General features: G+C 48.2%; 1 protein-coding gene and 1 pseudogene across 3 annotated transcripts in view; one reads left to right on the top strand and one right to left on the bottom strand.

The window, feature by feature from the left end:
- LOC102892029 (N-acetyllactosaminide alpha-1,3-galactosyltransferase) overlaps nt 1-26,659 on the bottom strand; it is a 47,956-nt gene that overhangs the window by 10,716 nt on the left and 10,581 nt on the right. For 2 of the 3 annotated variants that reach the window (XM_006917065.3, XM_025050437.1), the window contains exons 2-6: nt 13,479-13,593; nt 5,504-5,592; nt 2,529-2,564; nt 661-726; nt 26-127 (exon numbers count right to left, since the gene is read on the bottom strand). In XM_006917065.3, the coding sequence (XP_006917127.1) occupies nt 26-127; nt 661-726; nt 2,529-2,564; nt 5,504-5,583 (284 nt within the window). In that variant the 5' untranslated portion in view covers nt 5,584-5,592; nt 13,479-13,593. The remainder of the gene's footprint in view (nt 1-25; nt 128-660; nt 727-2,528; nt 2,565-5,503; nt 5,593-13,478; nt 13,594-26,659) is intronic. The other variant, XM_015593367.2, reaches the window with a different exon arrangement.
- On the top strand, nt 1,210-1,328 carry LOC112484051 (annotated as a pseudogene).

The raw sequence follows: 26,659 nt of genomic DNA, 5'->3' as shown, positions 1-26,659 counted from the left end.
GCACGTGGGCGATGCCTTCTCTTACTGTGGATTAAACCAGTCCGATAGCTGAAGCTCTTCTTCGCTGTCTTCCCTTCTTTGTTCCTTTTCTCTGTCTATGTCTTCTTCCCCTTGGTAATTGTGGGTCCTATGTACAAAGGGAAAGCAAGCTGAGTAAGGCAGGGAGGACGACCTACAGTGTTGGGACAGTCAGTCAAAACGCGTTTAGAGGAAAGAAACATGTTTGACAAGTGAATGGCTGGAGAAGTTTCTTGGTACTAAACAGTTATTCATAAACATGTGCTTTTGATGCAAAGGTGCAGTACCCGTCTTTCTTAATATCCTTCCAAGTCGGCATAGTTAGTAATGTGGTGACCCAAGAAGGCTCAGGTTTTTTCAGGGAGCAAGAAAATCTTGATTAAACCATCCTCCTCAGAACATTTTATCTTACGATAGTCTTCTTTCTATCTGAACTTCGACCCAATGCTCACTCACCCCCAATTTAAATACAAAAAACAAAGACAAAAAAACTTTAACGTTCTAGTCCTAACCACGGAATAGATTCTTTATATGATTCAGTAGGCCGGAAAGATGCGTGACGAAGGACAGCAAAACCATTTTATTTGGACTCTGTAACGTATAACAGGTCGAAAAACACAGATCTTCCTCCCATCTCCTTACCTGTCATTAAACCAGCTTGGAAACCACCAGTCTTTCTGACTACCGTTGTCACCAAGTTCTGGGTTTCTAAGAAATGAAAAAGATGACAAATATTTTTAGAAAATGAGGCAGTCTCAAACTGGGGTTTTCTGAACTCTTTTTATGACAGAAAAGTCTTTTTAAAATTTTTTTTTTAAACTGCCATTTGGTAAAATAGAAGTGAAGCTGCTCTAGCTGAATGAGAGAGGATGGACTCAACTGCCCAAATCTTTTATCCCTCAGGCAGCCCCCGGCACTTGCCTATTCATCCAAGAAGCCCTAGCAAGAGAGAAGGAGAGAAAAGAATGACAGGGGTTGGGATGGGGGACATTAACACATAAATCTGGGACCTGGATCTGCCACTTATTAGTTGTATGGCTACGATAGAAAATTTTCCCTCTCTGAATCTCTCTTTTTCTCCTCTGAAAAGTCAGATAATAATACTAATATAATAATTAATAACAGCAATAATAATAATAATAATAATAATAATAATAAAACTGCCCTGAAGGTAGCTTTAAGACTAAATGAGTCTACGGCCATGCCACCCTGAACAAGCCTGATCCTGTCTGATCTCGGAAGCTAAGCAGGGTTCGGCCTGGTTAGTACTTGGATGGGAAACCACCTAGGAAGACCAAGTGCTGTAGGCGTGACAAATAAAATAAATAAATAAAAGATTGTAAGCTGACAAGGTCCCTGCAATCTATGAGGTCGACCAAGGGTTGCCTTGCCAAAAAAAAAAAAAAAAAAGACTAAATGAAACAGCATACATAAAAGAGCTTTATAAGTCGAAAATTACTTTAACAAACTGTGATCTTAATAAAGAAACCAGTGAACCTTTCCAAAAATGATTTGCTAAACTAGGAGAATTCAGATGGCTACAAAGTCAGCAGTGACAGCCTCAAGAAATCCGAGGGTCTCTGAACCACATGCAGAAGTTTCTACACTCATTATGAGAGTCTCCCCAAGTAGGGGAGCCTTCCGGAGGAGGGGGAAGAAGGTAAGCCAGGAGGCGGAATGCCCTCCGGTGGGACAAATAGAGTAGTGAGGCATGAGCAAACATAATCAGATTAAGAAGCCTGTTGGAGAGCTTATCTACTTTCAGGAAATGTTTGACATGGTTACAATTAACAAGGCATGGTTACAATAAGCAGGGAAACCACACAAGAATAAAATGGAACAGAAACAGTAAGTCCTTCAGGTAGGTATTTTCACATGACCTTGGTCATCCCAGCCACGTATGAGAAGAAAGGTTTTACCTTTACTTTCATTTGTGGCTGAGTGGGTTTGGGAAAATTGCCAAGGTTCCATGCCTTTGGTAAGCACAAAAGCCCGGATTTAATGCCAGGGCATAAATTGTATCAGATATGCAGGCTGAAGAAAGTACAAGCAGTTAAGCACAATGCTTTGCTCTGAGCTTCCTGGCAATCAAGTCAAAGATAGAAAAATGAAGGTTTACATGGTTCTCACTGGCAATAATAATCAAATTAATAATAACAATACACACTAGTTCATCAGGAGACACAAACGTTTTTCATGATCCTTTGTCTCAAATTTCTTGCAAGGATCTTTATACGACATACACTGGGCAGCATAAGGGACAATATCTACCCCAATTGTTTTTATTGGCAAGGCAGGGGCAATAAGCAGGGGCAAAACACAGCCATGGTTCTATTAAGGCACATCCAGGGGGCTTGAGGACCACAGTCCAGGTTCCTGGGGACCCATCCCTGGCCCCCCACCTTTGACTAGAGCTCCCTCACCAGCTGCCATGTTAAGAATGGGCTGGAGGAGGTACGAGAGTGGTCATGGGAGGCATCCCAGAGACACCTAGAATTCAAAGCACTTACTTTGAGTGATATATCCACAGGAAAGAGCCTTCGGGGCTAAAAGCAAGTGAGAAATAAAAACATATCATGTTACTTTTAATTCTGAGAAAGGCCATTTTGCACCATTATCACTGAAGCCCTTGGCTGAGTTGAGAGCCTGAGCTTTAGCTACTCAAAGGCTTCCACCTCCCTTTGAGATATACACAATGATCTTAAGAGATCGAGAAGTTCCACTGCAGTCACTTCAGTATTACCCAGAACAGGGAGGTCTCTGGAGACTCTCAAATCTTAGTAAAACAAAACAAAACAAAACAAAACAAAATGAAACAACAATAAAACAAAACAGCAACAACAACAAAACACAAATGAGAGCCCTCTCATCGTCCAGGGTGGCTTCAATGAGAGAGAGAGGCTCCACAGATAGGTCCCTTCCTGCCACCTCCTCAGGAACACCACAGCCCAGCCAGCCCTCATCCAAGATTAATCTTCCCCCAGAACACTGAATGACGACTGCAGAGCCTAATGCCACATCCGGCTCAGAGCTTCAGAGATGGCAGCGTTCCTCATCCAGAAACTCTGACTAATACTTACCTTGCAGGGTTCCTATGAAAAGAGCTGGAGGGAACACAGAGCCCAGTTCCCGGTATGTGCAAACACTTAATCACTAGAAGCTGCTACCATCATCATCATCATCATCATCATCATCATCATCGCCATCATCATCATCACCATCACCACCATTATTTTATTATAACTTTTATGAAGTTTCTTCCAGTTCTAAAATTCTAAGATTTTTTTTTTCATCCAGCTGCAAATCAAACACTGTCCTGGATGGCAGTCTCTCAGGATGCTCTGCTGACAACAGTTCTATTTACCAACCAGTTGATGTGTTCGATTTAGTTATTTTAAAATCCTTTTTAGCTCAGCGCCACCCACCTGTCTAAGGTTAGTGCCCTCAGTTCACCTCAAACCATCACATGGCCAATTCACAAGGGTGCAAAGGATCTGCTGCCTTTTAAACCTCTTGCAGATATTCAAGTAGATTCCTCACATTGAAGAATAATGTGGCCACAATCTAGGTGCCAAACTATAGCCCTGAAGAGCAGCCAGAACCTGCTCTGGCTACCGGGCAAAGAGAGTGTGCCCAGTACCACAAAATGACCCTCTTTACGGGAGGCCAGGGCCAAGGCGCACATTTGGACCTTTAGCTCCCAATTATTTTAATTTTGTGAACCGCCTGAAATATGGAGGCACAACTCTGACTGCAATGCGAAACACCGAATTTATCCAATCAAGCATTCAGAGCTCTAAGGTTATCCACACAAGCATCTTAACTCAGGGCAGGACCCCCAAAGGGCACTTGTTCTTCTGTTGGGTTCTTCTGACTTCTAGAGCTCTTCCTTCTATCTGCTGAAATACCCTGTCCTAGCCTGCCTGCCCCCTGGAGCAGACGGTGATGGTGAGGTGATGATCATGATGGCAGGAACATTTATTGAGTGCTTATCAAGTCCCAGACATTGCCCCAACTACTTTATACACAATCACTCATTGAATCCTTCCAACAATCCTATGAAGCAGGTACTACTACTACCACCAATTTTAAAGATAGGGAAATGAGGAGCAGAGTGACTGGGTAAGTTGCCCAAGGTCACAGAGGAGGTAAGGGGTGGCATAGGACCAGCCCCAGGCAGCCTGGCTCGAGACTCCAGTGAGGGTATTTCCTCAGCCTTCAAATATCTAGGGGAGGCTTGGGGTCCCTGCACCCAACTCAGAGTCACCTTTTCTTCAGACTAGGTACCCCTAGTTTTGTTCAATTTGAAAGACCTGGTCTGTAGACCCTTTTAACTTGGTCATACTCGTCTTGTTTTTCTTCAAATGAGTTGTTGGAATGAAACAGACTAACACTCCAGAAGCAGTTAGATCTATGCAGCACCCTGGGGAAAAAAATAGCTCCCAAATTCTGGAGCAATTCTCCCTCTATTGAGGGACCTTGAGGTGCAGTTCCACACTCCAGAAGCAGTTAGATCTATGCAGCACCCTGAGGAAAAAAAATAGCTCCCAAATTCTGGAGCAATTCTCCTTCTATTGAGGGACCTTGAGGTGCAGTTCTTTTTCTTAGTGGCCAAGATGGTCCTCTTGGCTCATCAAATCTTAGAATTTAAGATCTGAAAGAAACATTCAAATGCCAATGCAAGTCATCATCATGAACTTGGGGGCCACTAAAACACTTCACCAAGACAATATTAATGGTGCTGAGACAGCTCTCGCTGCCTGGCCGAAAGGCTGAGCTGTACCAGTGCCTCTTCAGTCGAAGGCATCATGTGTTTTTGTAGCTGCTCCTGGAGACTTCTTTCTGTCAGAAGCCTCTCCAGCTGGACTCTCCGAGGCATTGTGGTTTCCAAAAGCACAGAAGCAGCTCATATGTTTGGGGTGAATCCACTGATGAATTTGAAAACTCAGAAATGTTTAATTCACTTTGCCGTCCAGTGTTAAAAGCAAAAAACAAAAAACAAAAAGTCTCAGCCAGGCACAAATGAATCACCAGCGACTCAAGGGTATTTTGCAGCAAAATTCAGCAACTTTGAGTTGCTCTTTTAAACTCTGCAAATATCTTAGGATTGCAAAAATCGGGGTGGATTTCTCATGGAATGTGTGTCTGACATTTCTTAAGGTCATTGCCATATCTGGCCATATAAATAATTTAAAATTACATTTTGGGCTTAATCTGACCTTACTGTTTCTGAATCTAGCCCGCCCAGAACTGGAAAGGTCAAAAAATTCAGACATTGGGAACATGGCAAGAAGAAAGATAATTAATTAGTACATGGCGCGCTAATGCTTCTAAAGATAGCTCAGGAGTCAGGGACGCAGGCCGGGTGGAATCTCTTCCTCATGGTGTCAGTGAATCCCACTTTCCATTCAACCTGGTGACTTGGCTAATAGCAGAAGGTTAGAGTAACTTTCGTCAACATCACGTCGTCATGTTTCATAATTACCTGTTGATATATTCCCAAAACACAACAATCACAGTGGAGACAACCAGCATTGACAGAATCACTTTTCCTTTGACATTCATTATTTTCTCCTGGAGAAAAAAAAAAAAAAACAAAGAAGAGGAGGGGTAAAAAAAAAAAAAAAGACTCGATAAATCCAGAGTGAGATATGGTTTTTAAGAAATGCTTCTACCTATATCTTGTCTAAAAGGAAAAGTTTATGAATATTTCACTAGCGCTAAGGAGTATCCTCTCCCTTAAATTGCATAGGACCGCAATGGCAAATTAGGCCAATCTGATGAATGGACAGGGCTGTCTGTGTTGGGAGGGATGCTACGGCCACTTTGGGGCTTGGAGGGAAAGTGTCTGGACAATCACAAGGTCTGCCATGGATGTGGGAGGGTGAGGGGGGAATGCGAGTGGTTCCCGTGGCCACCAGCTGCCAGCACGCAGCTCACCCACCTCTCGGCCCTGACTTCAGGGAACCACCCGTTCTCCAGCTTTGCTTCTCTTAGTACACTGACGATATGCCCCACGCTCGGAGCGGGGAACCACTCAGCCCTTTACGATCTAGGCTCACCTGCTTCCCACTCCCACCCAGCTTTCCCCCTCCACACCCACGGCAAACAAACAATCGGTGCCTAGTAGGTACACAGATATTTCTCACCTGCTGCATGAAATTGTGGTTGAGGGGGAAGGGGTGCTGGGTGCAGAATAGCAGCTTGGGAGAAGCACTTTAATTTGGGGGGTCGCGGGGGGAGGCCTCCCGGGGAGGTGACTAACGCTTCCCAAGGTGCAAAGACAGGACAGAAAGGGGGTGAAAAGCTCTGTGAGAAAGGATGAGAGTATTTCCGAACAGCAGCTATGACGGGGGAAAAAGCTTCCTGTGGTTTGGAAGGGGAAAAAATGCAAAAGACCTAACCGAGAAGAAAATAGTGAAGTTCCCTCACCTGAGTGGCTGGAATGAGGGTGTTCAGAGGGTGGGCGGGGCAGACAGAGCCTGGAAAGACCTGGAAAGGGAATGGCGGCACAAAAGCATCTCCAGTTGAGATATCACCTGGTCCGACTTCATTGAGAGACCCCACTGGGTGGGTGCTGGAGGGTGCTGGGTAGTGGGGAATGGATGTGAAGACAAGGGCAGACATTTGAGGTGAGGCAGCAGGCTGTTCTAACGACCAAAAAGAGGGGCCGGCCTGTGATGAAAAGGTGGCCGAGGAGACGAAGCGAAGTCAATGAATTCCTACACTTTGGAGAGAGAACTGGTAAGATGTGGCTGGTAACTCAGACATGAGGGATCGGGGAGAAGGAAGATGCAGAGTTTCTGCCTCAGCAGGTGGGTTGTAGCATCTCCTCAGATGGGCTGCAGGAGGAACAGGCGTGGGGGCGAGAATCACGAATGCCCTTTCAGATGAGTTCATCTCAAGGCGTGTGTGAACACCACCTGCAGGGAGATGACGAGTAGGCAAGTGGACATTCGAGTCTGACGTTCGTCAGAGAGATGGAGGGACGCGCAAGTGGAGGCGGCCTCCACGAGGACAGTATTTAAAGTGAAGGAAATGCGTTCCGTTACCTGGGGAGGGGATGGACAGAGAGAAAAAGGGAGGAAGAGAACCCTGGGCTGACGCCGGCATAGAGAGGGACAGAGGAGGCCATGAGGAGAGGCCGGGGAAGCAGGAAGAAAACCAAGTGCGCAGACGCCTGGAGGCCAAGAAGAGACAGTGGCCAGCTGTGCCCCTCATCAAATGTCACTGCCATAGTGAAGTCACTTCCCACCCCGGCCCTGACCGCCAGCCAGCGAAGCCACCTTTCTCCCCTCTGGCTCCTCGACCACCCTATTCTCTTCGCCGTGCATTTTCCTTGGGAGGCGGCTCACGCTAACCTGCTGAAATGCAGAATTATTCATGAGAACATCCACACGTGTATCTACAGGTTAGTCTGAGTTTCCCGAGAACGTCCTATTCAACCCTGAATCACCAGCGCCACTTAGAGTAGATGAGGCCCTTCATAAATGTTTGGCGCTGAATGATAAAAATTGAGAGGGACGCCATTAGGGGACAGGTTATTTTCTAAGTCTTTTCAAAGAGGGTCTTAGACGATTCCAGTCTTGGCTCTCCTGTGCTATCCCACTTGTTATAAATTCGGTTAAAGAAGAGAAAGAACAGGATTATCAGCCATGACAGCCAAGTCCCCCTAGCTTAGAAAGTGCTCTGTTTGTTTGGAAACAGAAACACCAGGGCTAGACTCAAGGTCAAAATTCGACCTCCAGCTTTCAGATTCGGATTAACTGATAGGCGGTATTCCATAGACCCGGAGAAGAGGGGCCCCTTCAAAGTGTCTGGCACGTATGGCCCAGGGCTCATGGCAAAGTCACAAAATGCAACTGCATGCAACTCAGCCCCACTGTTGGGAAAAGCTACTCGAAGTTTACATCAGGAACACTGGCATTAAGTGCTAGAAAAAGCCTGTGTTTGGGAGCAAATACAAACACAAGATCTGGATCGAGAGGGTGGCCACCTCTCCATGCTGACGTCTTTACTCCCAGAGGCGTGTGGACGGTGATGAAACACATGGGCTCCAGGGTGAGGTGGGGATTTGAGTCCAGCCCTGACACACACACGAAACTGGGTAACCCTGAACATGTGGCAGTCCCTCAGGGCATCAGCCAACATCTCCAAAAAGCTCTGAAAACCAAAAACCTTTTCGTAATTCTATTGGTATCATGGCCCTAACTGACATAAGGCTATTTATAATCTTTATCCTACTTAGCGAGACTGTTTAAACATTTCCTTGTATAAATATTGATGCATTTTATTATTCGGAGCTGAGGCACTGAGGGTATTACATAATATATGATATATAATCCACACCCAAATAATTCTGCATTTCAGCGTTATCTGGCTCTGGGGTTTCAGAAAAGGGTTTGTGGGCCTGTAATGAATCATATTAAATTGATTTCCTTGTCTTTAAAATGGGGATAAAGATGGCCATGATTGCAAGAGATAATGTCCGTAAAATACTTAGCATGATGCCCAGCGCCATGTAAACACACAAAAAATGCTCGTGCTTATTCCTGGAATCCATAAAACGGCTGTTGGGAGGACCCAGTGAGATAGCGCAGTGCCTGGTACTTAGTAAGAGCCGAAAACATATTTGAGGAGAAGGAATGAGGGTTGTGGAATAAGAACATGTTAAGCAATACAGCGCCGAGAGATGCAAATTAGGGACTCTAAAGGTTTATCCATCTGTTCCACGCTACAGCCTGAGAAAGAGCTCCTCGGAAGTGGGAAGAGACTTTGATTTCCTTTGATCAAAGCGGGGGGCCCAGCTACAACGCCTTGCCTTTGCTGAGAAGGTGACAGCACTGCCAGATGTGCCTCCCAGGCTTTATCAACCCCACCTGCTGAGGATCAAACGCAAAGTGTAAATAACGCGAAACGGTGAAACACGCAAACTCTCACGGTAAAGAACACTGAGGCGGACATCAGGGAGAACCAGAATGAGACACAGCCCCTAGCGCCCTCTCTATGCAAGTGTTGGTGACTTTTAAATTCGGAAATTAGCATCAGAGGCAACGCACGAAGCCCACTTCTTTCTAGACTTCACAGATCACTTGAATCGGCTGACTTTTTGCTGTGGCGAGCCGTCACTCTTGTTGGAGACTTAAAATTGGAAGCGGCTCAGATAAGCCAATATCACATCCTTCAGCAAAGCACTAGAAAGGGTTGTAGACATGCTTCCTGGAACTGGGAATGCACGTCTCCAGGGAAGGAAGGGTTGGCAGGGTGACCAATGCGTCTTTTAAAACATTTTAATTTTTTTTCCTCTGGACAAAAATGAGGCGTTAGGCAACCAGTGTCGCCTAAAAGTCCTTCTCTTACGTGTTTGTCTCTCAAGCTTTTCAACATTGTATAATTCTGAAACTCGGTGGTCGACGAGCTTAGCCATCGACTAGGAAACATGGGGTTGCTTCTAGATGCCCCATCTAAGGGGTAGAGCAAAGAATCAGGACCCTCGAATATTAGGGCTGCCTCACGTAGGAGTCATCTGGGTCCCACCCCTCTGAGGACTGTTTGCACTCAGCCACACCCAGTTACACCAGAGCCCTCCCGTCACAGGACTTCAGATTTCTCTCTGAATCCATCCCACCTCCCACTCCCAGAACTCAGCCCCTGCATCAGTTCCCAGATGAAACCCGTTCAGATTGTACTCAAAACCTGGAAGCATTTCGGAGGGCAGGGTCCCGCGGTCAGCCTGTCATTTCTCCGCCTTCCCTCCTCCTTCTCCACTTCTATGTCCCTGGAGTGTCAGACGGACTTTTCCATGTGGCTCATAAATTAATTCTTCCTTACCTACCCCCAACCTGTCCCACACAGAACAACACATGCACGCGTGCGTGCGCGCGCGCGAGCACACACACACACACACGCACACACGCACGCACCCTTTCAGACTGGGCTAAATGTAGGTTTGCCTTCCAAACAGAAATCCTCTCTGAAAGGAATTCCAGTGGACCTTATTTTCCCCATCTTATGTCAGGGGAAAGGTGACCATCTCGGCTGAATAACAGAGCACTCAGGAGCCCTGGAAAAGCCATTATCTCCAAGAGCTGGAATCTACAGGGGAAAAGCAGTGGCAGAGGAAACCAGACCTTCCGGCAGCTAAAGAATCCTCCTCTGCCCGTGGCTCCTCCCTGGGCCCCTGGAACCCACTCCCTGGCCCCTAGAGCTGCCCCTGCCCGCTCAAGCCTCAGTGGCTGCTGGACGAATGGGATGGGCATTAAAGACCTTGGACAAAGCTATCTTTGGTCCTCCATGCCCTCCCCTGTAATGTCTAGATCCAGCATTCCAGGCAGAAAGGAGGCCAGTGCTGACTCTTAAATCACCAGTCCTAGATGTAGGCCTCAGGCCACTTCTCAGACTCTCTGAGCCTCCACTGACGTACACAAAATGGAGCTTCAGGCACCCTCCTCCAGGGGTCTTGAAAGGACAAAAGGAGACTGTGTGTCTGAAGCACATTGTGCTCGTGGTCAGGAAATACTCCACAAGCGGCAGCCACAATGATGATAATGCATTTTAATGTGTGGCACTGAAGGCAGAGCTGCGGCTTCATCTGAGAGGTGTCTCAATTCCCCCGAGGCAGCACCACACGGAAGCTCAAGTGCCAGCCCTCCCCCACCCCTACTGTGACTACGGTGACAGTCAGCTCCCCTGCCCATTCCCCCAGCTCAGGGCCCCACTGCTCGTGTTGGGCATGGAAGGAAGGTGCGGCTGATACTTGCAGCAGATGGGGTCCTGCACAGGGCCCTGCTCCCACCCAGGGCCCCGGCTCAGACATTGTAGACCAGGATCCTGAGTTTGTCTGGCCTTAATCTCCCCCATTGTCCCTGAAACAAGTCCTTTGGGCTTAACTTTCCACTACAGGTTCTCCTGATTTGACCCAGAACGAGAAATCCCCTAAAAGGCTGGAAGTCTCATTCTATGAGGGCAGCTCACTTAGCCACCGGGAGCTCAACTTGCCAACTTGCGGCAGTGGCTGAGGGATTCCTCGAAGTGATGATTAAATGAGATTACTAACCAACAACCAACATGAGTGGAGCGAGAGGCCAACTCACCTAGAAGCTAATGAAGCCCGGTGTCAGACTGGCGTAGGGAGCATTCCCTTTCCTGGGGCAGTCACTCCAGCCTCTGTGCCTGGCTGCAGGTAGGACTAAGGGACTGATCCTATTATCTGCACTCTCACCTGGGCCTCAGTAATAACCTGTCCCAGGTGGACCTTGTACCTCCCACTCTGATTGTAAGAAGGGGCTGACTTAGATATGGCTCTCTGATTCCGGGTCATAGGTCATGTTCACAGCCACCTTGTGCCCACATACCCTACCCCCACCCCACCCCACCCAGGATCAAAAAGCTGAGTTCTCCTATACTTTGGCCAAAGCCACCTGAGCAAGAAACTGCAAAAAGATTGATAGATGCGATGTCACCAATAAGTTGTGAAACTGAAAGAAACTTTTCTAAACTCTCAGTAATAAAAAGCAATCATTGCTAGAGGCAAAACAGACTTTTCTTTCTTTTGTATCTATTAAAAATGACCCTACAAAAATCATTGTCAGATAAAGAGGCAATCCAAAAGTATGCAGCCAAAATATGACAGGTGCATTAGACACCTAAGTATTACTAATCACTTTTATGCTATTTTCACATCATTCGATTATGATATTGTTTTCGGAGTTTTGACCTATTTTGAAGTATTTGTCCGTTTGTGTTATTTGTTGTGATATCTCTTCTCATATTCTAAATACAGCTGACCCTTGAACAATGCAGAGGTTAGGAGTGCTGACGCCATGCAGTTGAAAATCTGCATATAACTTTTGACTCCCCCAAATCTTCACTACTCATAGCCTACTATTGATGGGAATCTCACAGATACAGAAATAGCCAATTAACACATATTTGCATTATGTATTATATACTGAATCCTTACAATAAAGTAAGCAAGAGAAAAGAAAATGTTACTGAGAAAATCATAAGGAAAATACATCTACAGTAGTTATTGGAAAAAATCCATGTATAAGAGGACCTGCACAATTCAAACCCATGCTGTTCAAGGTCAACTGTGTTTCCTTCCATGCCTGATGTTGTCTTCACAACTTTGCATTCTTTTTCTAAAGAGGGCCCTGAAAATTGAATAAGCTTCAGGGCCTGCAACACTTGGATGCTCCCCAACTGAACCAGGCCAGACCCTGGGTTGAACACTTTACCAGCAGTTTCTCAGGTTAAGCCCTGTGAAGTCACTCTAGAATTATCCCTATTGTACAGATATGAAAACGGAGGCTCAGAGAGGTTAAGTAACTTGCCCAATGTCACACAGCATAAAGCGGCAGAGAGCCGGGATTCGGGTCCAGGGTGTTGGCCGTGCTCACCGTTTTCATCACTCTGTTCTCAGGAAACACAAGGGCGCGCCCATGGACTGACCACCCAGGTCTTTGGCTCCTCTGCCATTCCTGGGCACCTCCTGTGTGCCTGGGGCCCAGTCTCCCTCCCTCACTGCTCCTCACCATGGTCAGTGTGACAGCCTGCGGAAACTTCGCTTTAGCGGAGGCTGAGATCACAGGGCTCACTGGGAAGCGGGTGCTGGGGGTGGATCCCAGGCCCCACCCATGGCACGGGGCTGGTGCTGGGGGTGAGGAGGAAGAAGGCTGCTTGAGCCTAAACCCTCACTACATTGGTGGGCATTGCAGGGAAAAGCTCCCCATTGGAAAAAACGTGGTACAATTCATGGAAAAAAAAAAAAAAAGGCGTGTGGAAGGCTGGTTTCAGTTACGTTTTTCACTATAAAGGGTCAGAGTAAACACAGACAGAGGGAACTGAGAGGCAAGTCTCAGACTTAGCACAGGGCTACCTGCCACTCCAGCCATCACAAACCGATGTTCTCTGCGGTGCACCCCACTATGCCTTTTCTTGGACCCCCTGTAGGAGACCTGAAACCTTAATCCAGCCAGCTTTGCCTTACTGCCTGGCCCTGACATAATAGTGCAAGGGTTTTTCCAAAAGGAACAAGGTAAGGTAGACGAAGGGTCGACACCGGCCCAAGAGGGCTCTGAATCCACCCACAAGGGAGCTGCCCTGGGCACCAAGACTCAACCTCCTGGCCCTGCACTCTCACTCTGAATCCTTCAGAGAAAAGCCCAGGCCGCGGCCACACAAGCCAGAGCCCGGTGAGGTCCTGCCAGGGGGAGCAAAATTGAGCAGAACTTATAGCGAGGTCTCTGAGCCAGCATCCCACCAGCTCCCACTTCTAGATCCCATGCCAGGGAGAGAAGAACTTGGTCTTCTTCCAGAAGTACTAAGAGGGACCAACAAGAGGTTGTGGGGGCGGGGGGAAGTGAGGTTCCTCCCCCAGGCGGATCCACGCTGCAGCGGGTCGCAATTCCCCATGACCCCAACAAGGCAGAAATAAATAATTTCAGCATTTCACATACCTCATCCTCTGCTTCTCTCTCCCCAGAGTAAAAGGCAAAACAAAGTTGTACTGAGCTCCGTTCGGGGCAGGAGGAGGCAGGGCTGGGAGGAAGGGAAGATGCTGCCGTCCAACCCCTGTCAAAAGAATAAACAGCTGTTTCAGGAAGGAGGGGGGTAGACAAATCCCGCAGCTGCTAGAGGCTTTGTTCCTTGCTGGCCCGGGGAAATGGGCTGTTTATCAGGCCTGTTGACTCAGACCTACATGCCAAGGTAGCATACTTCTCTTTATGTGACCATGACCGGCCCGGCCTCCCTCGCCGAGTGAAACTACAGGTCCAAACTGGGCCCGTTGCTGGAGGAGGGAAGGCCAGCACCCCTGAGAGGCTGCCCATGTCACTCACTCCTTGGCAAAAACGGGAACTGATCTGAACCTAAACCACCCCAGGAACAGCCGATGGAGAAATACAAAAAACATAATAAAAATAAAAATTTAAATGCAGAGGGGTGGATGAAGGAGGGAGTCCTCAAGACCCTCGTGGAAATGCTCTCTAAACGTTCCCTTGAGTGAAGCCTGTCCCCTACACCCCTCAGGCTCTGTGAGTTGTTGTGTGGGAACACTATTTTTAGGAAATGTTATAAAATCTCCCGCAATGCAAACCAAGCTGTAAGAACTGTAAAAGGTCATAAGGCCTGGCCCTACTCTTTGGCTGAATAACGCTTAACCCTTCCCACACCCACTTCCTGCTCCTAAAATAGAATTTTCAAGTTGGAAGGACATTTTCAAGCATCAAAAACAGCTAAAGCTTTTTCAAAAAAACACATGATGTCATTCTCAGAGCTTCAGTACGTGAAACGGAGGACACCCAAAGCTTTGGCTGAAGCAAAGAAACGAAACTCGAAGCCCCCTCACTCGAGCCCTCCTAAATGGCCCCCAGACGCCTCCCAGAAATAGCACCTGGAAACCCCAGACGAAGGAGAGGGGACCAAAATCTGACAGAGAAGCCAAGGATTGCCCCCCACCCCCAAAGGCTGCCGAATCCAGCCCCTTCCTCCTGTTCGCCAAAGGGAATTCCACAGCCCCCTCTTCTGGGGGCATGAGCTAGCCGACTACAATCTTTAGGGTCTGGAAGTTCTTCCTAACACCTTCCTTACATCCTTCCCGCTGGGATCTACCGAAGCTGATCAAACGCACACCCCACTCCAGTCATCCCACTCCAGGTCTCGATCCCCCAAATACACACGTAAGTTCATCAAAAGACGTAGCACCTCACAGCATACCCCAAACTGGAAACGACCCCAGGTCCCTCATCAGAGCAGATCCGCAGTGATCCAGCATGGTTGGGATTCTACACACAGCGGTGAGAATGCACCAGCCACAGCTACTAACATTGTCAGGACGAGTTTCACACACCTGTACAGTACTGAGTGAAAGGAGATTTGAACGATTCCATTTATTCAAGTTCAAAAACAGGCAACCCCCATCTGTGGTGCTAGAAGCCAGGCTGGGGGTGGTAAAGAAAAGGAGGGGGCCCGGGGGCCCTGAGGGGCTGGTCACGTTGTTCCCTGAGCCGAGCGAGTAGTGTGAAAACCCATCACGAAATGTGCCTTTTCTGTGTGTATGTTAAGAACGAAAACAACCAGGACCCTTCCAGCTGGAAGCTGTCTTCTCTTGGCCGCTCTGTCTTCCCCTGACACTGGCTCGAGGGCCTCAGGACCGTGGACAGCCATGTCCGTTCCTCCTCTTGAAGTTCCCTGCCCCAATACCAAGCACCACCAAGCACCTCACTAAGGGTTCAGAGAAGATCTGTTGCATTAAATACCCCAGGAGTCTGGACCCATGGTCAATGGGGAGAGGGCAGATAACAATTTGAAAGCTAAGGAGCTGGGCTGAGATAAACTGGTCCTTTTGACAAGCAAGCACCAATCAGGGGTAACATGGGCTCCCCACTTTACAGTTCATGAAGCAGCCTCTCCTTTATGTTAGCAATCTTCACTCACAGGTGGTCATGGAAAAGAGGAGGCTCCAGAAGCCTCAGTGACTTGCTCAAGGTCGCCCGCTGGTAGGTCCAGTGCTGCTCTTCTGGCTGGGTTTGAGTCCCGGCTCTGCCCCTTATGCCTTGCAATCCTGGGCAACCTACCTACCTTTTCTGTGCCTTCGTTTCCACATCTGCAGCCAGGTGCCAGGTTGCCATAGGTGGAGGAATGAACCTCAGGTGAGGAAGTGATGTCAGTAAATGTAAGGACCTCTTTCTTTCTTTCTTTCTAGCATGGGAAGGGTTGGAGAGAGGGTATCAGCTGGAGAAGCCCTGGAGAAAAAGGGACATGCTCCGGGGTACACCACTGACAGCGAGAACCCCTTGACGAGACAGAGCCGAAGAGAGAAAAGCTTTGGAGATTCAGGGGAGACGACAGGTGCTGGAGAGCAGCCCTGCTGGGGAGGTTGGAAGGGTCCCCCTAAGGGACGCAGAAGGTGCTTCTCCTTAGGCAAAAGGGAAGAAAACCGGATGGGAGGGTTGGTGTTAAGTTTGGGAGACAAAGTGAGAAATCGATAAGTTCCCATTCAGAGCAGCTGAAGTATGGAGAACAAGGTGGGCGGGGTGTGCACAGGCAACAGAGAAACTGTGGAATCGCCAGCCACGCGGATCATCTTGTCACCGGGAGCCTTGAATCCCCATTGCGCTGAAGAGTCTGCTTTTCATCCTGAAGGCGCTGGAGAATCCCGCAGTGAAGTTAAGCCAAGGGCATTACATGATTCGCTCTTTAGAAGAATCATATGGCTGCAGGGTGAGGGTAAAGAAAAATCTCCCAACAGGGAGACCGGCTGGGAGGCTGCTGGCCGAGGTCCAGGCAAGAGAGTGAAGACGTAAACCAATGGACCGAGCTGGAGGACAAAGCAGCGGCCATTTGAAACCCACAAAGGAAGGGCATCTTGAGACCTCCGGTCACAGGAAATCGATCCTCTTTCAAAGTGGGCAAAGGTGTCACCTTCTTGGTGAGTCCTTCTTGGATTTAAAACGACTTTGTTTTTGTACTTCTCTTCTTTTAAATGTCTTTCTCCTTCTACCAGAACGTCAATGCTATGGGCAGATACTTTTGTATGTTTTGTACCATGTGAAAGTGCCTCTTATAGCACTCGGCACTCGTACATCTTTCTAGGCTAAATGCACAGCTAGTACAGCGCTTGGCACCTAAGCGTTCAATAAATGTTAACTATTTCTGAAATGGATGGTAATAATAATATCAACAAGAAGAGTGAGCAATGGATGAAGGGAGTGAGTCGGGCGCAAGTCAGGCCCAGTGCTACTCAGAGTGTGGACCATGAATGATCAGCAGCGTCAGCATCATCTGGAAGAAAGTTAGAAATGCAGATCAAGCCCACCCGGCCCCGACCAACTGGGACACCCAGGGTGGGCTCCGGAATCTGTCTCTCATGGTCTCCAGGTGATCCTGACACTTCCTAAGGTTTTCCACGCTCTGCTCCGAGCTGGTCCCCAGGTTTCTGGTTCGAGTCGGAGACTAGATGGTGTTGCCACTGACTGGAAAATGGATTGGAAGGGGTCAGGAGGGAGGGGGCGGCTGAGCTTCCTTCTAGATGTGTTGAGTTTGAAGAAACTGCGGGAGCCGGCTCAGCAACTGTGTCTTTGACGAAAAGCCTGGGTGGAGGCTGGTTTGGGAGTTGCCAGCAACTGAGGTGTTGCAGGCAAGAGAGGGCAGGTCTGAGGTGTGCTGACAGAGGGCAAGGTGGAGCATCCTTAATGGGCACCGCCCTAAAACCTGAGGGAGGGCCATCGCCAAGAGCCCGGAGAACCAGGAACAAAAGAGAAAATGGCAAACACTGCTGACTCGGACGTGGGGGCTGCGAGGCAGAGTCGGGAAGGCTGCACTTGAAGTGCAGACTAGAGTCTCAGCTCGCCTACCAGCCCTTGGCGCTCTCATCTGACCACCTTTGGCCTCGCTTGCCTCTGGAAAACAGGAGGCCTGGACGAGAGTGCAGCCGTCTGGGAACCCCAAGGCATGCCAGGCAAACAGAGGTGTGGCCACACACAGAGGTTCTGTTCCCAGCCTGCCGCTGACTCCAGGCAGCACCGTGTGACACCTGGTTGACTCCCACCTCACCCGCCTCTGTCAAGCGGGCAGGTTGGGCTTGCGTCTCTTACTCTACATTGTATCCCAGTTCTGGGGGTCACGGTAGCCCTCATGCCCAGCCACAGACTCCAGGCGAAGACACCTCTTCCTAGGAGCAGTTGGCGCTTTCAAAGCCGCCAGCCAAAAGGTGTGCCTAATCCCAAGCTTATCTGAATAGTGTCAGAACCTCTGACAGTTTCGAAGAAGCCTTCTCTTCCCTCGGCCACCGTGGGAGACCCTGGAACCAGCCAGGGGCACTTCTCGGGGGCAGAAGTAAAAGTTTTCAGACTGTTTCCTGCCCCGCTGTCCCAGAGGCAGATACCGGCTCCCAGGGGGCTAGCTCCCCCAGGCCCAGCCTTGTTGCTGCTATGTGCTCCTCTGGCTGGCTGATGGCACAGACTTCTAGGTGACATGGAGGAAAACGAGTCCCCCACCTCCACAGGAGTTCAAGTCCCTTGGGTTTTTACAGCAGTGGTAACCTGTCAACGCTCCTTCTGTCCCACTAGCCCAGCCTCCCTCCCAAGCGTGGTCATCGTCCCACTCACAGCATCCATGCCAGACACTCCGCTTAAAGCCTTCTGAGTAATGAGGGACTCACAACCGCCTGGGCCTCCTGTTTCATCTCGGGACGATTCTGATTGTAAAACATCCTTTTCAGTGTGGAGCTGAGCTCGGCTTCCCAGAATGTCACTCGTAGTGAAGGCTACCATTCATTTGCATACGTCATCTCATCCGACCCTTATCAGAGGGTAAATAACAGAGACCAGATCACAGGGTGCCCAGCAGCACTGCAGCCCTGCTGGGATTATAGTGGAGCCAGCTACATAGTCCCAACCTGCCAGCCCAGGGGCAGTGGCAGAGATGGCAACTCACTGGATCCATCCACAGTTAGGGGACTGACTGGTGAGTGCGGTGGGCCAGAAATTCAGGGCGGGGGGGATGCAGTTAAACGCAATGACAGACACGTGATTTAACTGGCTGATGGGAGGGAGGCAGGGAGGCAGAGCTCACAGTATCCCTGTAAACGTGGGTTCTACTATTATCTGCATTTTACAGCAAAAGAAACCGAGGCTCAGAGAAGTGATCTCTCTTGCCCACGCTCAGACAGCTAAGGTCAGAGCCAGAACTAATCCAAGTCCGGCTGGCACAAAACCTTAGCCACTTCTCGCTTTTAGCCAGAAGCCGTTTCATTCTCTCTGACCCTTTCTCAGGCTTCTCTTCTGCACTTTTTATTACTACCACATAAATGAATCTTATCTCCCATTCCAGATTACAAACTCCTGAAGAGCAGAAATCTGTAGCTTATATAATAATAGTAGTAACAGTGGTCACAGCAGTAGCAAATGCTATTGTTCACTGAATGCTTACAACACGCGAGGCTGTGTTCCAGGCAGTTTACATTCGTTATTCGATTCTCACTAAACTTCGTAAGGTAGATGCTCAAATCATCCCCATTTTACAGATGAGAAAGCATCTCAGTTTGAGCTGAAATTCAGCTCCTAATATTAACATTTCAATAACTGTAGTTCGATATGACTCATTTCCTCTCTAATCCTATTTATTTTATTTTTTTCATTTTGAAACATTCTCAGAAGAGGTCTGTCTGTAGGCTTCCTCAGATGCCAAAGGAGTCTGCAGCATGATAAAGGTTAGGAACCTCTGTGGAGGCAGGTGGCAGGGTTCCAGAGGCAGAACTGTCATCTGTCTGTGCCACAGAACCAAGAGTTCCTGGCTGGTACCGGTTGAGGGACCCTGTCCCCTTTCTGCAAGGGTGGGGAGTGATTACTTGCTACTTTAGCCCACCCACACATTATAAATACATAAATATCGTAAATACTTTGACTTTAGCGGTGTGAGCCCATGTATAACATTCACCAAAATACATAAATCACTTGTTTCCCCAATTAAAACATAATTTTTAACCTCCAGTGTGCTAATTAGAAAAGCATCAGTCGTTGATCACAAATTGGAATCACAGGAGGGCTTGTGGCAGCTGCCTCTGGATAGGATGCTGGCTGGCCCCCACCCCAGATTCTGCATTCTCGAGAGCAGATTGGCTGACTACCTCCCCCCAAGACTGGCTTTCTTAGCATCTGCGCACTGGCTCAGTCCAGGTAGTGCTCACGCAGTAGCCCTTACCATATACACTGAAGTTTTATAAGGTAAATTCCAGGCATCCAAGATACACAGAATCACAAACCAGGCAGAGCCCTCTGGATTTCAGACAACCTGGCCTATGGTAGGACTCGGTGATAAGGGAGCCAAGGCCAATGCTCCCTGCCCAGACCAGATAGCTGCCCTCCTTGCCAGCTGGCCAGTGCCAAAAGCGAGGCCTCAGGACACCCGGGTACCAGTCCTGGCACTGCCTCGTTGGGCCGTATGACCTTCCGTAAGTTGTTGACTATCTGAGCCTCGCCTTTCTTATCTTTCAATATGGGGCTGTACTAGATCCCAGTCTTGTTGGTAAACGATCACAAAGCACCCACTATGTGCCTGGCACCACGGGGAATGTAGAAGCTACACAAGCTCTCTAAAGAGCTAACGTCCCAGTCAGGGAGGCTGGCCTGGAAGCAATGAACTCTTACACACAACAGAAAGAAGTGGATGAGAATGGAGATTCACGGAAGCACCATGTCATGTCCTAGGGCCACAAAGGAGGGAGTCAGCCATCCTGCATGGCGCTGTGCAACCAGGCTTCAAAGAGGAACAGGCTATGTTTGAACTGGGCCTCAAAGGGAGAGTAGGAGTCCTGTGGGTGGGGAAGGGCGTTCCAGGGGGGAAGGGCGAGCACCTGCAATGCAGGGAGCTGGAATGGAGAGCACCCCACAGAGCCCGGTGTGGACTCTGGGGCTGAGAGCTCCAGTCCCGGCCGTTCCCCACACTCGCTGCTTGGGAGCCCATCAGGAAGAGTCCTGGGAACCTGTATATTTAACAAGCTCCCTAAATGATTCTGACCCGCAGGCAGTAGGTGCTTTGTGTTGAGGAAATAAGTGAATGAGTAAATACAAAAATGAACTTGACCTCAGGCAAGTCCCTCCCTCGCAAGATGTCCACCCTTCTTTAGAGGTGCTGGATCAGCTCGATGGTTTTCAGACCATGTTCTGGAGGACCCCAGAATCTCCCCAGATCTCCCCCAAGGTCCCTCAGAGAGGAGAGGGGGAGGTTGAGAACGCGTTTCTGAGCCCCCGACCCACCCTGTGATAGATTCTCCTTTTATCTACTTGCTATTATGGACTGTGCTTCCATCTGCTATTTAGCTTGTAGTAAATTTTTCTTGGCTACAAAGAACTTTAAAACCACCGACCTGGATGACCCCTCAAGAATCCCTAAGGAGAAATTTTTAAATTCCTTGAAGGCAGGAAGCTATTTTTGTTGAACAGCGCATGAAGCTGTTTACCAGAAGCCAGTTATTTATTTTACCATCACGATTTAAAATATTTTGCTGTGGTCCAGAAAGCAAAGAGTGGAGAAAGACACGCGGCACAGCAATACAACGGAATATCATGCAACCTTTAAAAAACACTGTTTTTAAAGAACAGTTAATAAAATGGAAAATTAAGTGAGAACATCACACATAAAATTGTACACAGACTATGATCTCGACAATGGGTGTTCTATGTCAGAATTACTGGACGAGTATGATGGTTCCTCAAAAAATCAAACATGCAATTACCATATGATCCAGCAGTCCTAATTCTGGGTATATTTCCAAAAGAATCAAAAGGAGAAACTGGAAAAGGTATTTGTATGCCAAGGTCCAAGCAGCATTATTTGCAATAGCCAAAAAGGTGGAAATAATTCAAATGTCCATTGATGAATCAATGGCTAAACAAAATGTCATATATACAGTCAATGGACTATTATTCAGCCTTAAAAAGGAAATTCTGACACATGCTACAATGTGGAAGAATCGCGAAGACATTATGTTAAGTGAAATAAGCCAGGCACAAAAGGACAAATATTATACGACTCGACTGAGATGAGTCACCGAGAGCAGTCAAATTCATAGAGACTGAAAAGTGTGGAAATGGTAAAGTTTATATTTTTTATATATATTTTACCACACATATATATTTTAACACACACACACACACACACACACACACACACACACACACACACACAAATACTGTCCAGAACTGGTCACGTGGTAATGGCGGTGGATTCTGGACAATGAGATCGTGGCAGTGATCATTTTCTCCTTTCTCCTCCTCTGCATTTTCCAAATGTTCTACAATGAAAATATATTACTTTTAAAACCAGACGAAAAGCTATTTAGATAAATAAATCTGGTGGTTCTCAGGCACTTTCCAGAAATGTTGCCTTTTATGTAAACATAAGCAATACTTCCTATACTTAATTAATAAAAGGAGCCAAGTTCAAGGATGCCAACTAAAGTATACACCAAACAGCTCAGTCAAAATAAATGACGGGCAGAGTGGTCCTCCTAAGACCAGTTGTTCTTGTCTGTATTTAAATATATTTCAGATAAAAATGAAACCAAAATAAATTCTCTAATGAGCCTCCCAAGAAGCTGTGTGGCTTGGAAAAGCTCAAACGCAATCTAAAGAGAGAAAGAACTACAGAAAAGTGGGGAGCAGCCAAAGTCTTTTTAGGGTATTAACTTACTGAAGCTGGGAAAGTCACTTTGTCAGTGAATTCCTATCCTTTGGTTTCTGGAAAATCTTCTTGTGTAGAATGAATTCCGAATCCAGAAGGGGCCCACCATTTGTATTTACTGCAAATCCATTTCTTCCTAACCCAGCCCCACCCCAGATAAACGTGGAACAAATAAAAGATATTGGTTTAAAAGGCAGCCAGTGTATCTGCCTGCCAGGGTGCCCTCTGTCCTAAGCCACATGGAGCCACCTTTCCTGGCTCCTGGGCCCTCAGCTCAGTGTTGGCTCAAGGGCAGACAAACTGGAAGGTAGCTTCCAGGATGAGGATGCTGTGGCCACCCCCAAGCGTGGCCCCACACTGGATATGCGACCTCGGGCAACGTCCTGCAGCGCTTCAGTGTCCGTACTGAACAAATGGGAAGAAAGTCACACACCTCGCAGGGTTGTCGTGAGGGTTAAATGGTGCTGCCCGGGGAAAGTGTCTACTGAGATGTTGGACGCATAGTAGGTGCTCGTAGCCTTCCTTCTTTATTTCCTAGAAGTTCACTATTCCAGAGTCATGTGTCTTTTCTGTCTTTTTTTTTTTTTTAACTTAGGTATATCAGTTGGCATAAAATCTTATATTGGTCGTATTTTTTTTTTTTTTAACTTAGGTGTATTAGTTGGCATAAAATCTTATATTGGTCATATCAGGTTATAATATAGTGATTCCCCATTTTTACACCTTACAATGTGATCACTCCACTAATTCTAGTGATCACCTGTCACCATGCAAACTTATCCCAATATTATTGACTATACTCCCCTCCCTTTTCACCCCCGCTCCCACTCCCTCCCTTCTGGTAATTATCCCTTTGGTCTCTGTTTCTATGAGTCTGTTTTTGTTTTGTTTTGTTTTGTTTTTAGATTCCACCATAAAGCGTTTGTCTTTTTCTGTCTGACTTACCTCACTTAGCATAATACCCTCTAGATCTACCCATGTTGTCACAAATGGCAAGATTTCATTCTTTTTTATTACTGCATACTATTCCATTGTATATGTATTCCACATTTTCTTTATCCAATCATCTATCAATAGGCACTTAGGTTCCTGCCATATCTTGATTATTGTAAATAACGCTGCAATGAACATAGGGGTGCATCTTCCTTTTTAAATTAGTATTTTTGTTTTCTTTGGATAAATAACCCAGAAGTTGAATTGCTGGCTTGTATGGTATATCCATTTTTAGTTTTTTTCAGGAATCTCCATACTGTTTACCACTGGGGCTATACCAGTTTGTAAGATTCAAGTGTGTCTTGGGAGGCACTGGAGGGTTTTGGAGGGTCCCAAGTATAGTTAAAGCTGAGTGTCAGATTATAGGAATACGGTAAAACAGTGGGGCAGAGAGAGAACCTTTCAGACCTGGGGCTCTGGGATGCCCCGAGGGAGGCATGGGAGCGAGGCCCAGCAGCCCCACTGCCCAGGCTCCGGCTCGCACAGTGATTGGCAGGCACCGGGCCCTCTCACAGGAAGTCTGAATGACATCCAAGACCAGAAATGTGGGCTCCATTTCACAGAGGAAGAAACAGGTGCTCGAAGAGGCTAGCTCGCACTCGGAGTCACACACACAGTTAGGAAACAGCCAGGTTCAGGGTTTTCTAAAACTCTCTAGGCCAGGGGTGGGGAGAAGTCCCAGTAATTCCAGCTCCGACACTGACTCCCTTGTTTAGTTACTTGTTTACCTCCTGCCTCTTCTCTTTAAAAAAAAAAAAAACACTTTAAAGAAAGGGGGCGGGGAGAAGAAAGACTCTTTGAGGCACTGAATTAGATAGGTTTCCAATCTCTTTGGTTTTCTCATCTATAATATGAGGCATTTCCTGCCTCAAGACCTTTGCGCATGCTCTTCCCTCTGCCTGGGCCGGCTTTCCGGACCCTCCCACATCCACTGACCCTCCTCCTAGTCCCTCGGGTTTCAGGCGCGGTGTCACTTCCTAAGGGAATCTTCCCCATGTTACCCTGATTCTCCTCGGTGGCAGCCTCTTACTTTCCTTCGGGGCAGGGGGCACTGACTGCTATCTGGAGACATACGCTCTATGGATATAACCCATGGCGTTTGTTGTAGGTTGATTCAGTATGAGTTCTCAGGGCTCTGCCCGAGGCCAGCTCTATGGTCTTAAGGAACTACCTTCCCAGCCCGCCGACCTCCACCCTGTTCTCAAGTTCTCATCTACGCAACATGGGGAGAAAGGCTGGGGCACCTATTACATTTCTGCCAGCTTACGCATTCTATGATTTTGTCATCTCAATAACAACGACGACAAAACACAAAAGCCAAGAGAACAGAAAACAAACCAAACCCAAACCACTGTGATTGCAGCGTGCTCCGTGAGCTAGAACACATTCCTACATTCTCAGGGCCTCAGGTTCCCTACTGATAAAACAAGCCTTGGGCACAATCTTCTAGGCCCTTTCTACCTCCACCAACTATAATTCCTGTAAGGAGGGCTCCACCTTCCCCTTGCCCTTCACCATGAACTCTACCTCAGCTCAGGCACACAAACAGGAAATGTGACATCCAGGAACAGAGTAGCAGCTAACTTCTCTGCAGCACTGGCAGGCTGATGGAAAACAAAGAGCTAAAGCCAGGACTCCATGCCCAAGACTTTTCTAAATAGCATGGGAGGAGGACACTGTTGGTGTCTGGCCGGGCCTCCCATGCCACCCCATCCCAGAGTCTTCACAGGGTGCCCCACAGCACAGAATCAGCATATCGGCAGTCTCAGGGATGTCATCGAGTGACTGTTACTCTGATGCTTGAAAATGGTAAAACCCCAAGATTGAGCCAAAGGTCGGGGGCAGGATTCCTGAGCTCCAGCCAAGCCCATGTGATCGGACGGAAGGCTCCACCCCTCCCTGGGCCCGCGTTTCCCCATCTGTTGAGTGAGGGGGCTAAATTCGGGGCTGTGCCAGCTCCCCGCTCACTCTGTTGTTTTCCTTCTGAGAACGGTCCGGGTCCACGATGAAGGGCACTGTCTCCTTGCCTTGTGCCTAAGTCCCACATCTCTCCTTTACCGATTAGCCCTGGGAAATTTCTTCATATTTCTGTGCCTCAGTTTTTCTCCTTTGTAAACAGTAGGGTTTCTGGATAATGAACAGGCAGGGCTCCTGTCAAGCTCCCAGAGTGCGTCTTGAGTGAGTGAACGCCCAGTAAGCGTGAGCTATTACTGTTTTATAATAACCCTGCTCCCCGCATCGTGTTCCTTTCTCAGTTTGCCCACCCATAGAAGGGCAAGCAGAGTTCACAGAGCCCAGCTGGCCCTGTAGGCCATCCCTCAGAGAAATCGAATCTGAACCTCTGAACCTCAATTTGAGACAAGCATGGCAGGAAACAGAAACGGTAGGGAAAAAGGCAGAAAAATCCTATGATACTGCCTCAAAGCAGATGGGTCCAGGGGTCAGCTACTGCTCCAGGTTTTTGGGCATCAGAAGGCCTCTGGCTGCACCCGGATTCCCTACTGGAGGGAGGGTCCCAGTTCACCCCACCTGGCCCTGGAGAGGACAATCTTTTGGAGAGGAGAACAATGAGACACGGACGATACCGGGCCCGGGTGTATCTCTGTTCCTACGTCTGCTCTGAACCTCATGGGTAAAAAAGGAAGCTGGATTCAGCCATCTCAGCCCCCAACAGATGGTTCTGACAGGACTGTTGGCCTCTCACTGCCGGGTGCATAGAGGTCTGGGCGGCAGAGCCTCCCTCTGAATCTCACAGGGAGGGTCCCAGTTCCTGCCCTGATTGCAAACAGAGGGCACGGAGGGCACGCAAATACCTGCTTCCGCGGGGCCGACTGCTGTGAGCATGAACGCCGCACTGACGATGTTCCCCAGGCAGGTGCCTCTCAACACACGTGCCTACAGACAGGTGTCTGCTCCGCCATCGGGAGGCACGGACATTGACAGTAACTCCTTTTTGCTGTATTTTACCAAGATACCAGTCCACAGAGAATTAGAAGTAAAGGAAGAACTGTTCGGCCACACTGTACTAGGACAAACTGTTCGGCCCTCTGGTGCCACCCTCATTTGGCTCCAGTGGGCTCTGCGCTTCAGATGGAATTGTGGACCCCTACCTTGCTGAAACGACTCCCCCAGGCAGACCTCCCTTCTTGACACTAGAGCATATCATTCAGCAGCAAATACATCGGATCTCGTATTATCTGCGGCCACTGAATAGGCAGGGAGGGCCTGGCTTTCTCTCTCGGCACAGCCCAGAAGGCTGGCCAGGGACTGTGCAGGGACCAGGCATGGACGCTCAGGGAAGCCATTCTGCACTCCGTGTTAAAATGCTGTCCACAGAGGACAACACCCAAGAACTGGTGCACTAGCTCTGACCCCGGAAGATGCTCGGGTGAGAATCTGGCCACATGGTACGGAAAGGTATAGAGCCTTTTTATAGCTGAAGGGAAGCTTGGTGGGTTTCTGC

This window comes from Pteropus alecto, unplaced genomic scaffold, assembly GCF_000325575.1.
Source record: "Pteropus alecto unplaced genomic scaffold, ASM32557v1 scaffold226, whole genome shotgun sequence".
Classification (NCBI taxonomy): Eukaryota; Metazoa; Chordata; class Mammalia; order Chiroptera; family Pteropodidae; genus Pteropus; species Pteropus alecto.
The sequence above is the reverse complement of the archived record's forward strand: the minus strand, read 5'-3'. Positions and strand labels throughout refer to the sequence as shown.